Below are 14577 nucleotides of genomic sequence, written 5' to 3' on the forward strand. Positions count from 1 at the left end.
AAGCTGATTGTGATTTTTTAAAAGGCGAGCCGTGTGTGGTAGGAACATATAATGACTTAATTTTGTGTTGTGCAACCACGCATTATCAATGTGATTACTACATCTGCAATCCACGCACCAAGCAATGGGAGGCTCTCCCTCGTCCGCCTCGACGCGGACGCCACAAGAGGGTAATGGTTGGATTCGTATGCGATCCCAACTACAAGTACAAGAATGATCGAAAGCAAGCAGAAGCAGAAAGATCTAGGAGGACTGTCAATATTCAGCTTAATAATAGTATTATTAATGTTGAGTACAGGTACAAGGTTGTGCGAATAATTGATGATCAATGGGAACGTCCCGAGCATTCCTCCCGTTTCTACATGGAGATCTTCTCTTCTGAGACTGGTAAATGGAGACAGTCACGTGTTTTCAGCCCGCGGAGGTTTTGTTTTACTAGATTGTCTCCCTACCCTGGGGTTGCTCATAATGGAAGCTTGTATTGGTTTACTGATACTGATCGCTTTATGGTTGGGTTGGATCCCTTCACTACTCGTGACCAGCTTTATATAAATGACACTAGTAACTATTGCTTTCGTTTCATTGATGAGCCTGAAGACGAATCTCGAACAATGCATTTCCTAGGTGAGTGTGGAAGAGGGTGTCTGCGGATGTGCATGTTGCCTCATTACTGTGATCTTAGTGGTATGAGTGTTTGGGAGTTCAAAGATGATGGTCGTGGTTATGTTGATGGTCAAGTCGACGGGCCTGGAAAATGGTGTTTGGTAGACAAAGTTCGCCTGTTCCAATTAGTCCCGGAAAATCCACTCCTCACTAAATGGGACCGTGAGTCCTCTACAAAAACGGTTATGGTGCTAGCTTTCGATCCAAATAATAAGGATGTGTTGTTACTACATTTGTTTGGTCGCATTGTCATGTACAACATCCGTGCAAAAACATTAAAAGAGACCACTTGGACCACTCCATTCACAACTCTCGTGCTCCGTTGCGCCGGGTTATCTGTCTTCCCAGCCTTTCCTTTTGTGCTCCCATGGTGGCCGACGCCGATAATTACTAGTAGGGGTAGGCGACAAAGATTCAGCCCTAATCGTTTAATTCCTCACACAGCGAAAGTGCAGCAACCTACACCAGTTTCATCAAAGAGGCCAAGGGAAAATGGACGAAAGGAGGCGGTTGCGACTGCCGCTTCTTCTTCTAGGCGGCCCAGTAAACGGTCTAGAAGGTAAATCATTGTAATTTTGTATATATAAGCGGGAATGGCTGGCCACAATCTGAGTTTGATGTGAGTATATATAATGTAATCCTAGTTAATTAGGCTAAGCTTAGACCTTGTCGTCCTTGTAATGTAAGTAACACATGTAGTCTCTTAAATTTGCCACTCATGGAACTACATGTGTTGCTTGTACGAAATTAATCGACCAAAAAAATTTAATACATTTGTTCTAATGTTCTGTTGAAAGTTCACTTCCTATATGTGTTCACTTCCTATATGTGCGATGAGATACTCTAAACAATATCAAGAGAATCATAAAAACAAATCATACACGTCAATCTATGAACATTATAGGCAAGATGAAGAGCAACTTTAATAACTGTGCAACCCCCCTTCATGGCCAAAGATGGAACTCAAACTCAAGCGTTTGTTTCTCCTTGTGCCTTTTGGGCCTCCCTTATTTCAAGTGCTACATATTCAGCATCGTCAGAGGGACGATCAAAATCCACAGTCGAGAATGAAGCATCATGACCACTGAAAGAAGGTGAAGTGCCTAGTGACAGTGAAGTTTCAAGAGAAGCATCCAACGAGAGTCGTGCCGAGTGAGGGTGGTTCCTAAGAGCAAGGTTCTTCCTGGCCTTGGCTCTCCATTTTTTCAGCCCTTTAACCACGTTTTCAGTGAAAACTGCTTTTCTCATTGATGTGCCCATCTGTGTGACCAAAGCATAGAGAGGCAGAGTGACATAACCACAGAGGATTTGCACAATTACACCCATGCCCAGCCTTATCACAATATCCTCTGTTTCATGGTGGAAGCATGATCTTAAACCAAACTTGTACTGTTTTTTATGAAACAATCAATTATATGCAATTAATTAGTAAAGGGAATATACCATTTTCAAACTTCAAACAACATATCGGATTAAAATATGTGCTTACTTACCCAAGTCCATGTGAAGAATGCCAGCTGAAAGGAATTCTGCAAGATGCAAACAAATTTAAAAGATTATCTTCTTTTCTTAATTCCATTATTTTATTGGCTTTAAAGTTATGATTGAAGACTTACCTGAAACAGTATGAAGTGCAAAAGATGGAGAAGCAACTGAGGCCAGTTAAACCAGAAGAAGTGATTGCTGGGCTTCACAAGCAAAGTTCCTCTAACAACATGAGATTTATCATGGCTGTCAAGGCACATCTTAGTTATGATGCCCTGTAGCTTTGTTCCAACCAGTAACAGCATCTGTAGGTGTAGCATAGAAGAAGAACAAAGCATATGAAAATTGCAACTCTCTTTTTTTTCTAATATCTAATCACAGCTTTAATTAAGTATTAAAGTTGATTTTTCTCACCACTAAAGGAATAAAGGGAACCCATAGATAATTGTAAAAACCTGCAGAGGTGCAGCAAATGATAGAGTTAGCCAAATTAAAAGTAATAATTTATAACTGGATTCATTTGATTAATTAAATAGATTCATTCAGGGCATGTTACCATGTGCATTGAAGAATATGACAAATACTGAGAACAACCAAATCCACCAGCTGCAAACAAGTTAAAAAAAGAAAATGCCAAAGTTCGCTTAGTTGGAGAGATGTGCAAGAGAGATAAGCATCAAGGTCTTATGATCATGAAGAGCCATCTTAATGAAGTTTACCTTATCCCCATAACCACACCAAAATCCTTCTCCAAATTCCTTCTTATATATTTTTGAAAGTTAAAATGACTCCCTTCTGCAAAATGAGCCTACAAACAGCACCCAAAACTTTTTAGATTGAACCAATCAAATGAGTCATTCATGATGTGTTGACAGATTAATACCATTATGAATCCATGCCTGAGAGTGAAGTAATCCGATTTGGAGACAGAATTAAAGAATTGTCTAACAAAGGAAGCCTGCATTTAAAAGATACATCATTAAACTTGCTATATTTCTTGTTTATTAGTTACAGAACAGTATGTTTAATTAAATTTGATTGAGTTTAATTACCGGCCAACGAAGTAATCGATTGTCACTCCAACACTTCAAATGTCGCTTCCCAAATGAGGTTTGATACGTGAGCTGAAACCTCCTTGGATCTACATGTTATTTGCAGTAAACACTAATTAGTGTCAGAAAAATGTGGTTAAAAACTCAAATGGACCCGCAAAGACTTGTATGCAGATATCTATGCCATCCATTTATATCCCTTGAAAGCTTACCGTAAGAAAATTGATACTCCAATGTTCTGGTTTCTGCCTCCCAAGACTCCCATCTCTTCATCTGGAAAACAAGACAATATAAAATGTTCACAACAAAAGTCAGCATAGTCAAAGTCGAGTCAAACTTTCCCTTTTAAAAGCTCAAAAGAAAGAACAAGGAACCAAAGATTTCAAAAGTTTGTTAGAGTTCACAATTGTGGAAGTCCCTCTACAATTTCCCTTCCTCTTTTTGAAGTTACAATGCAACTTGAGTTTTATCTTAGTGTTTGCAAAAGTCAAAAGCAGACAACCAAGCTTCCCATGCATAACATAGGATTAACTATTATTTAGGCAGCAGAAATGTAATGGAAACTGCAGAAAAAAGCAAAGAATTAGTGAAATGAATGAGTTACCTTGGCCATACCAAGAGCAAAGGTGAGGACGCAAGATGAAACGTGGAACATAGCAAGCACAAAAATCAAGTATTGCAGCTCATATGCACCTTCCCTCGACATCAAAGAAACTTTTCCCTGGTCAGAGCATTTGGTTTCCTCGACAGCATGACCAAAGGTGGAGCTCTTGCAAGGAAGAAAAGATTCACCAACGCTCTTTGGGATGCATATATTTGCAATTGGCTTTTGGCCCACAGTTAGTAGCAACGATATGAACCCCAACAGCATCAATTCTACATGGTGGAGGGACAAACACAATCTCAGAACGGAAAATAATAATGTAGCATTTCTTATGTTACGTACGTACCCATCATTTTATATTAAGTTAAGCTTAATTCATGTTGTGGACTCTAACCTGATTTGATCTTATCAAGAGCCTGAATGAGAGACTTCCTCTTTAACCTATGAAAATACTGCACAAATATTTCAAGACAAAAACAAATGATCCCCTTGCATTGCATGGATGGAAAGATGAAACAGAGTTTTATATATATAATTATAACATACCTTATGTAAGAGATGAAGCAAATACTCGATTATTATGGAGATCACTATCAGAACAAAGACAACAGTGGCCACAGCCCATGTTGGTGTAGCTTCAAGTGTGTTTGCAGTTTCCTCATCTCCAGCCATCTCTGTCTTTGCTCTGTTTCTCTCTCTGTCTCTCTCAAGGGCTGAATTGGGTTGGTACAGTTTATAAGCCAGCTAAATGTTTCAGAAGGAATACACATACACACCTGGGTCCTGGGCCCACTGGATTTCAGAGGGCATGCTAATTGGTCATAGAACAGGAGATTCTTCAACATGGGGTGCGCCATGTTTGACTCTTCGTCGACCTTGTACTGCATCAATGACGTGTCCGCACACCTCTCATTCTCTTACTACATTGGCCAGTGGTTACTGTTCTGCTAGCGGTTGTATAAAAAGACAATACAAACTCTACATCACATATGAAAAAATACTAAAAATTATACACAAGAATTGTATTTTACAGATCCAGGAAGATTTTGTTACACCTAACTTGATCTAAGCTGAGCTTTTTTTAATTTTTTTGGTTTTACACGTCATTTTTTATGTTTATTACTCAAACACGTTTTTGTGATGCAAATTTGATATTACACAATATGTTGGTTTTTCATAGACATGGTTGTCGGTTTTGACTTTGAGGACCACAAAAAATATTTTTCAAGGACGCGGGATATCGTTGACTCTCTCTCTTTTTCTGCCTTACTATTCACTGTTTACACGTCGAGTCTGATGCAACTTCCGAAACCTTCTGCTTTGTGCTTATTGCTTGTACAATATGAATGCCACATCAAAATATGACTTCATTGAGTCCTGCATAAATGTTACAGAGCTTACAAGGGGGACCAATGAACAGCTTTTTTTGGACCAGAGTTGATCTTATACAACTCTTTGTATCATATTTATCGACATTTCTCTTGTGAGAAATGTGATTAACAATGTTGTTGTTGTTTGCTTTGGTTGATGAAGGATCACCTCCCCAGAATACAGTAGCATATTGATCGCTAATTGATTTGGACAATTTATCACTTTGGTTCAATAAATACGAGAAGAGTCAATGGTGTCACTTTCGTTCACTATGTTCTAACTTGTGTGTTGTGTTCCAAGAAACTGGTGAACGAATAGAAAGTTGTGGAGACCAATAAGATGGTGAATGCAATTATCAAGAAATAGCAGAGATGTCTCTTTTCTTTATAAGGAGAGGTCCCTATATTAAATAAATATATATATATATATATATATATATGTGTGTGTGTGTGATTAATGAGTCATTGCATGGACTTTTAGGTTGAGTTTCTTGGATTGATGCGACTATCTACTACATATAGAATATTCCAACATTCAATAATTTATGACTTTCAGTTCCCATTTCCAGCAAGACATGGCAATGTTACGTGGGAGAATCACAAAGGCAATCTGGGAAAAGCCAAGACAACTGAACCCAGCAATAATTCATAATTTTCTATTGCTGCACATTCTCTAACAATAACTACATCACAAAATTCTTGCTTTAGAAACAACAAAATACGAATATAGCAGGGCACTTTGGAACAGAAGAACAAGCTTCTTGTAGGGAAGAGGAATAATTTAATTAACAATTGTAATTGCGTGGATAGAATTTGCTCAGTTTGGATAGGCCCCTCTTTCCAACAGGGCTATCATATGAGAGGCAATACATAGATTCTACAAACTCTGTTGTTTTCAAAGCTGAATTAACAATACAATCAAAGTCACTTGAGGCGCTTAGTTACAATTTTTACCTCGAAAGTTAAGTTACATAAACGACAGCACACGGATAATCTGCACAAAATCTCAGTTGCCAAGAGACTTCGCTTGTACATAGCATAATTATTGACATTATGGAAACATTTCCTGCAAAACAATGTCGACAGAAGTAAGAAACTCATAACATAAACTTCAAGGGGTAAAATACTATATATATGCATAGAAAAACTCATTCTGATTCTCAACAGAAAAAGAGAAATTCAAACAAACAAAAAAGACCTAACAGCTAGAACTTCTTCATATTAACTAGGGTTACTTGTATACGACTTTGAATCATATATTTGGCCACAATAAGTTTCACTGGGGTTTACATGGTACCAAAGTTTTGACACCAGTGCAAGTAGGTTTTGATGCTAGGATGCAGACAAAACAAAAAATAGAAAGATTGATAAAAAGTACAGTTCAGCACTTACTAGTTACTGCCTTTGATCTTCTGCAACAAGCCATTGTATCATCGCTATCCTTGTAAACAGCTTTCCATCCTTTCTCCACGCCAGTCAAAAGCCCATTCCTATACACAAACACACCCAACTCACAAATCAGATTATTGTAGCCATCAATCTTAGAGAAGATTAAATGTCCAGTCTACCGCTACAAAAGATACGATATTACAGCGTAAATTCAAAAGAGGTTGCATAGGTTGCATACTTTGGTACAGGTAATTCCAACTGCTGATGTCATCAATGCAGGCTTTGAATGAAACTGCACTCCAGGATTTAATGTAGATGCAGTTGAGGTGGAGTTGCTCTCTCTGTCTGGGACACGTTTTTCCTCAGACAATGAGAAACCAAAGAGTCTACAGCTGCCTTTGTATGGTGAAACCGCATCCTGACTGCCACTAAATGTTGATTGACTTATTACAGGATGATTTGAGATACCATGTTGATTGTAAGAATTCATGCCTCCATGATCTTCCCTGCTGAAGCTACGTTCACAAAATGAGGATGATGCTTGCTTTCCGCCATCTGATTCAGAGACATATGGAGTCCGTTTTATAACTCTCTGTTCCTCCTGGTTATGACCATTGTATACTGAATTGAATTCCGGGCCTGGATTCATTGCTTGCTGGAACATTAACACAGACGATGGTGATGAAACTTGCACAGACGAGGCAGATGGGCGCACGTGTGCATTATTGCTCTGCATCATGGCAGGCCACCCATTTCTAAAGCTTGGCACCTGAAAACCATCATAAATTCCAGGGCCACCATATTCATGAGCCTCGTTATTAGTGGAAGCTCTTCCATATGGTGGGCTTGGAAATATTTCTTGACCTTGCAAGACCTTATGGAATCGGAATGATTCACCAAAGCCTATGCCGGTTGAGGTAATCTCAGAGTGCGCAAGTGACTTTCTGAGACCATTACCTCCAGCAGCAATCCCAGAACCACTAGAACCATGAAAACCCCTCCTTGGTTCAGATGGATGTTGATTCTGACCACCTAAACCACCAAAATGAGTATCAAAACCTAAAATTTCTTGACCTTGCAAGACCTTCTGGAACCTTAAAGATTCCCCAAAGTCTGATGCTCCAATCCCATCTGTAAGAAGAAAAAAAATTCACAATCAATAAATTATGTTGCAGAGATCGTGTCACAATGGAATGTTCTAATCTGAATGCACGACATACTAGGAACTGGAAATTCTGTTTTTGCTGCAGACAAGCCACTCCTGGCCCTCTTCAAACCAGCTGCCATTAAGCTATGGGAACTTGAAACAGAACCAGATGGCTCGATTTCCCATGGGGAAACCCTGCCATGCTTACTTGTGTCTATATCATCCCACCTTACCTGCAAGAGCAAAAGAAAAGTTTGAAACCAATATATCCAGTGCTAATGGCGTGAACTTATCACCTAGTAAGTTAGTATTGGCATACTACAGAGCAGAGAAAACATCCTTTGTGATATCTTGGTTAATACAACTTTCAAGGCAGTGAAAAATAACTCAACGAATCTTTGCAGTTCTAAAGACTTGACAGCTACAATAAGCAACACCGATGTCTATGTATGAAACATTAAAAACATTCCTTCATTTCTGAATATGATAGGGTTCGAATAATCAAGACCCTGAGTTTCTATCCACAGGGTTATGAGTAAGGTGTTTTGTTTAACAATTAAGACAAATTTTGTGACAATTACAAAAGCAGATTTATCCGTTCATAGCGTGATTTAGCCAAAAACTGTGCTAACCCCTCAAGACATGTAATGATAAATACAAAGAAGTGTTAGTAATTCATCCTAATTTTAACATGGTGAAGATGTCATACAATTTTCGTTATATTTTGCCCTCTTGTCCAGTGGCCCAAATGCTTCAACTCTTGTCAAAAAAGGCTTACACCAGATTTGTTCATGAAATGGTTTCGCGAATCTTAAATGTAAAATCAACAAAGTAAACATACAAACAACTTACAAGGTGGGGGATCATTTACCCCTACCATATATAATATTATATATTAGTTTAGAGAACACAGAGTGCGGCAAGAAAGCAGTAATGCATGCTCGTGTAAAAGTTTAAGATACACAAGGTCCAAATGCTTTTGAAGAAGAAAAAAAGGATATATATAGAAAGGCTCTGTTAAAAGTACGTACAACTAGACATCTCCATTTTGAACCAGGCCATCTTACAGGATCCAATTCACTAATTCCAGTTATCAGCCCAGTGTATCTGCCAAAAAGAGATTTTAATTAAAATTTGAGTTTAAATCCTTCAACTATGTCAAATTTAAGAATGCCAAACCTTCGCTCTGCTGCATCTTCTGTTTCAAAACGCATTTTGAACCGCATTCCAGGTGAAAAGGAATGATCAAGGGACCTCAAAAATTTACGGGAAGGTATTATGAATTCTGATGAGCTGGCTCTACATGATTAATATGGAAAAATATAGGGAGAATAAGATCCAGAAAGACAGATAGGTCTAAAATCATAACTTTCAAGATTACTTTATGAATATGTCAAATGAATGAGCAGCATATTACCTTGGATTGTAGAAGATGTTAAATGCATTCTTCATGGATATAGCATTCACCACGTCCGTGATAGTGTTATAGTTTAATTGCTGGCTACAAAGAGTTGGATAAGTAGCGGACCCTTTAACCTGGGCTGCCCTTCTAATTCCTAGCCTCAGTTCTCCATCATCACCCCTATTATAAACATTGTATGAGAATCATGAATAAGGGCATCCAAAGTTTCTTGAACCGAAGGATTCATATACCTGAGAAACAGCACTGCATCTCCAGAGACGAGCTTCTTCTTGTTCACAAATGCACTCCATCCAGTGGTGAGCAAATGCCTTCGTGGCTGCCCTACTCAAGCCAAATGGAAAGAAGAATAAAAAAACAGACAAACAATGAATCTAAAACATTCCATTTACAAAGTTCATAATAAAACCCTAATAAGATTGCTATTGTTTCATAAAGAGATAAACCCAAAACTAATGAATACAAAACATGTCATATCTTTTGGCATACCCCTATAAATATGTCTGAACCTCCACTCCAGGCCATGCAGATCCTTTGCTACGAGTTCTTGTGAAGGCCTTTGTTGATTGTAATCCTACAAGCATAACTTAGTTGTCTCAAAATAAAATACAAACTTGTACTTGATTAGACTATGAATCAGTTATAAAAATGATTTCAGGTAATGGAAGTCACCAACAGGTTATGCCAAACTACATGTTGGGGGATAAAATGAACTACAAATACCAGGGGAGGAAAACAATCCTCAGCAGCACGACGAGGGACGGAGAAGCCTCCATGAGTGCTAGTATCAGAAGCAGTAAGGGTTTTGCAGAACATATGGGGTGTGGTTGACTTCCCAATTGCTTCGACATCCTCCTCCTCACCATATGCATCAGTTTCCCCTTCCCGCAGTTTGTGTTCAATTTCCTAATCAGATTAATGCAAAAATGAAGTCACCCCAATCTTCAATAGACACAACATCAGATAATCTCCAAGAAAAGTAAAGAAAACGAAAAAAATTGACCCCCAAATGAAATTGAATGCATAATAAGTAGCTGCTTCAAAATGTCATGGAATGACTATCTTGTGTTGTCTGCTAAGAATGCCAATTGCCAAAATGGGATAGAAGGAGACAGACAGATACTAACATATAATCTTTGAAAATGCTAAAGCGGGAAAGAAAGCCAGGGAGAAGGTGAAATTTACAAAATTTCGGTTTTAAATTATTTTGTTTGCTGAGAGATGAAATGCACTAGAGTCTACTGTATGGAAGGCTCACATTTCTGAATGACTTTTGACAATTAAACTGAGCTTTAAGTTCCAAAATCACAAATAATAGTACCACCATAAGGAATTTGAAACAACAACCAAAAAAAAAAAAAAAATCTATTTTCAAGCATTTTCTCACAAACCAACCAGAGAATCAAAACCACAACAAAGCCCACCTCACTTTCAGGAACAAGTGAAACCTGCGCATACACATCGTCGGTACCAGTCTCAGCCTGTGTAAAAAAAAAACCCCAGAAAACATGAGAACCCAGATAACAAAAACAAGAAAGGCATCAAATTTCACCAAAACCCCAAAAACCGAAAGCATTGTAGAGAGAGACTCACATGGAGCTTGACATCAACAACGCGACAGAAAAGGTGAGGTGGGAGATTATAAGCCGAAGCTGGAAAATCAGAGACTTGCTCCAAGTGGCCCTGTGGAAGATACACTACCACACTCCCTTTCTTTGGCAGCGAAATCAGTGGGCCCGCACACGCGTGCCACAGCTCCAAGCACACCGAAGCCGAAGCCGAAGCCGAAGCGTCAGAAGCAGAGGAAGTTGAAGACGAACCAGACGACGGCGTTTCCTCGTCCTCCGTTGCACTGTTCAGATCGATTAGACCCCCCATGTGGAAATAAACAAAAATTGTACGGACCCAACAACAAGAAGAGAAGGAAGAGGAAGAGAAGGACTTTGCTTTTGCTCTTGTTCTGCTGTTTACAATATGAAGAAGAGAAAGAAGGAGGAGGTGTGTGAATAAGAAGAGAGCATAGGAGGAGGTTTCATGTCTGCATTTTGAGAGGGGTGATGAGGAGGAGGTTAATTAAGTGCAACTTTGGCATTTGCTAAAAGAAGCTCAAAAAGACACACCACAGCCCACCTCTCTTTTCTTTCTCCCTTTGCTCTTGTGTCTTTCTCTCTCTGCCTGCTTAATTTTCTTTTCTTCTTTTCTTTTCTGCTCTTTTCTTTTTCTTTTCCTTCTTGAGGTGAGAAAGAGTGTACCACTGTTTGTGTTGTGTGTGTGAATTGTGGATGGGCTTTTGGGTATCAAATCAAAGCTTAAAGCCTTTTTTAACTTGAAGAGAGAAAAAAGAAAACAGAATTTAATAAGCAAATCACATAATTAATATGGGGCTTTGTTGCTGTTCTCTTTTCATATAAAAAAAGATTAAATTTTTTCTGTCTGCAGGCTTAGCTGCACTGCAGCACTGCTGCAGCTGCTGCAACGCTGCAACTGCTGGGTGTGATGTGTGGCAGAAAGACAGTGTGAGAGAGACACAGAGAGAGAGAGAGAGAGAGAGAGAGAGAGAGAGAGTAATGAGAGTGTGTTTTTAATTTTTTTCCAATAAAATATCATGGACTGAAAAGTGGAGGAGGGTCTGTACGGCACCCCCTGTATTTCCGGGCGGATGTCTATTCTGTCCCCTTCTACTCCATCAAATCTCACTCGTATCCCCTTCCTTAATCCTCATTCTCTCCCTCCCCCATTTTTAATATTTAATATAAAAAGATTGAATTTTTGAGAAAAACAAAACCAAAGACCTCTTTTTTTTTTTTTTTTGTCAAAACAAAAACAAAGACTTTGAACCCATCTTTTTTGTGAAAGTAAAGCCTCTACATTCTTTCTTAAAGCCTAATTGGGTTGTCTCCCTTGGTTTCTTCTGATATAGATTTACCACTTTTGAAGCCATTGGGTTCCTTCCTATATTACTATTGCATTGTAATTTGGGATGCTTTGGGTTTTTTCTCCTTTTCCTTTTATCTCTTGGGTTCAACTGATTTTTTGCATAGCCAGAGCAGAGACTATTGGTTAAAGTGTTGCTGAAAGAAAGTTACAATCTGGGCAATCCGAATTGGCCAACTTTGAAAGACAACTGTACTCTTAGGACATTTGCTATTGTGGGGCAACCCTTCCTCATCTCACAATCTAAACTTGGGTGCTATTTTAGCAACCTGTACTTGTAGGCTTTACACTTTCAACTTTGGCAAGCTTTAGCTTTTTTCCACTCACTGAGTTTGCTAAGTTAGAAAAATCCATGGTCCAACTTCAAAGTGATATCACATAATGTTTTACGACATTCTTCACTTTTGCTGCAAATTTACCCAGCTACTTTATTTGCCCATGTTTGGATTTTTCCATAAGAGTCTTGGGGCCTCATTATTTGTTGTTTCTTAGGCAAAACGCAATGTCAAATGTGGGTCATTATGCCTAACCAATTGGGGGACAAGTAAAAGATGTCCCTTCCCATTTCTGCAGATTAAGATCAAGACTGGTAAAACAGTTAGTTATGAGCTTTGGTATGAACTCTGCTTTTCACAGCTTCATGCACTTTCTTTTTTTTTTTTTTGGTCGAAAGCTCCATGCACTTCAGTAAAGTAAAAAAGGAAAACCCTAGAATTTATTTTTAAGTTAAGTCAAATTGAAATATAAGCTTGTGAATGTGGGTAACACTTATAAACACAAAATGTCAACCAGTTTGAACTAGAGAGTACTGAGTCAGAGACATCTGAGATTGATTAGCACATTTTCACATGCAACATTCTTTGCTTGTTAATCCTTTCACTTACACACGAAAAAGTGAATAACCCCATCCTTCGACCAATAAAATAAAATAGAAAGATAAAAGGCCACACCAAACACGAAAAAAGGACCAAACTCCTGAATAATTGCCACGACTTTAGAGTGCTGGGCATCTCAAATTGTAGTCATTTGTCTTATTGATGTTGGTAACTTTGAAGCATGCAGCTATTTTTTTAGTTTGGTCGTTTGGTTAACTTAACTTGAGTATTCAATCAAATTAAAACAGTTAAGATACGAATCAGCTCTTGTTATAGTGGTATTTCTCTTCTTAACAATATAAGGAATTTCCAATTCGAATCCCGTTCCCAATTATGAAAAATAAAAACTTCCAATTGAGGTCATGTTAGTAAGTCCAAAGAATTCTTAAAACAGTTTTTTATATAGCTACATGATATTGCATGTAATAAAAACCTATGGACCCCTCCACAACGGTAAGAAAAATGGCCCATCATCAAGCATCAGGTTATGAGTTCTTTTTCATTCTGGTAACAATCAAGTTATGAGTTAACTGTTGATATATAAACAAGCAAGATGCTCAATCTCTATAAAAACAAACAAAACTTTTGTCAGAAATTCAATTGATATGAGTAGAGCCTGTATAAGTATGCTGTTCAGCTCCATAAATCTGAGAAACCCTAAATGGTAATGCAGGTGTGGAAAACGACAGAGACTGGCAAGATGAAGACGGTGACTAAAAATTTTGGTGTCATGCTTTGCAGACATTATAATTATCAGTTTTCAACTTTACAGGTACTATTATATTTTACTATATATTATAATAATTTATATTTATATTCTTAGTCTATGGGCAAAAGGGTATATTTGTCATTTGGCTGTATGCATAAACATATGTGTCACAGAAAAGTAGCAGGTCTTTATCTGAGCCATCAATTGCAAAGAACCCAACCACACAGGGCTACAGGCTATAGGGCTCTATAGATGGATAGCTTTTCTTTTACTTTGGTGAATAACCCGGATAAAACGGGTTACAACTCAATACCCGATTGAGTAAGGACTCGGTCTTCGCTTTTATCTTGAATAGGAAACTTTCCAAGCACCACGCGCCCTCCGAGAGCGTTTTATGTGTTTATGTTTTCTGAAAGGATACGGCAGGGTTAGGCCAATCGGCCAAGAAAATGAGCCCGTTCCTAGACATTTAGGTTTGAATCTTCCACCATTATCATTGATGTAAAATAGGTTCTACATGTATTAACAGTTATAAATAATCTACATGTGTCAAGATAACTGAGCTTATAACTACTCTTAATTAAAAATACGATAATGAATGATCAAAACTTAAGGTGGGATTACTATCATTAGTTCCCTATTTTCATGTGTTTATATTTGGCAGACTTGGTTGTGGTTGGCAGACTTGGTTTTGTTTCTGGAAACTCACGAGCACTTCCCAGTGGATTACCACTCATGGGATTGCTCTAGTCCAAACTCGCTTAACTTCGGAGTTCCCATGACTCCGAAGCCAGTGAGCTCCCAAAAGGCCTCGTACTAGATGAAGGTGGGCATGCACATATAAGGTCCATCACCCATTCTCCGTTGGTCGATGTGGGATGTTACAAAAGTGTTGTTGCTCCTTTAGTCGGTGTTGTTTGGTTTCTTAG

General features: G+C 38.4%; 2 protein-coding genes across 2 annotated transcripts; both read right to left on the minus strand.

Moving 5' to 3' along the window:
• On the minus strand, positions 1228-4552 carry LOC18780213 (MLO-like protein 12). Its single transcript, XM_007211781.2, has 12 exons — positions 4351-4552; positions 4199-4256; positions 3805-4076; positions 3413-3473; positions 3201-3289; positions 3032-3106; positions 2868-2956; positions 2705-2754; positions 2563-2603; positions 2280-2453; positions 2157-2192; positions 1228-2052 (listed from the first exon to the last, which is right to left on the minus strand). Exons 1-12 carry the CDS (start codon positions 4474-4476, stop codon positions 1633-1635), a joined length of 1491 nt encoding a protein of 496 aa, XP_007211843.1. The 5' UTR covers positions 4477-4552; the 3' UTR covers positions 1228-1632.
• LOC18778626 (auxin response factor 3) lies at positions 5936-11826 on the minus strand. Its single transcript, XM_007213730.2, has 12 exons — positions 10724-11826; positions 10555-10611; positions 9854-10036; positions 9620-9704; positions 9364-9454; positions 9128-9292; positions 8890-9009; positions 8742-8817; positions 7784-7943; positions 6802-7694; positions 6567-6664; positions 5936-6240 (listed from the first exon to the last, which is right to left on the minus strand). The coding sequence occupies exons 1-11, from the start codon at positions 11006-11008 to the stop codon at positions 6611-6613; spliced, it is 2169 nt and encodes a 722-aa protein (XP_007213792.1). The 5' UTR covers positions 11009-11826; the 3' UTR covers positions 5936-6240; positions 6567-6610.

This window comes from Prunus persica, chromosome G4 (genome assembly GCF_000346465.2).
Source record: "Prunus persica cultivar Lovell chromosome G4, Prunus_persica_NCBIv2, whole genome shotgun sequence".
NCBI classification, from domain to species: Eukaryota; Viridiplantae; Streptophyta; class Magnoliopsida; order Rosales; family Rosaceae; genus Prunus; species Prunus persica.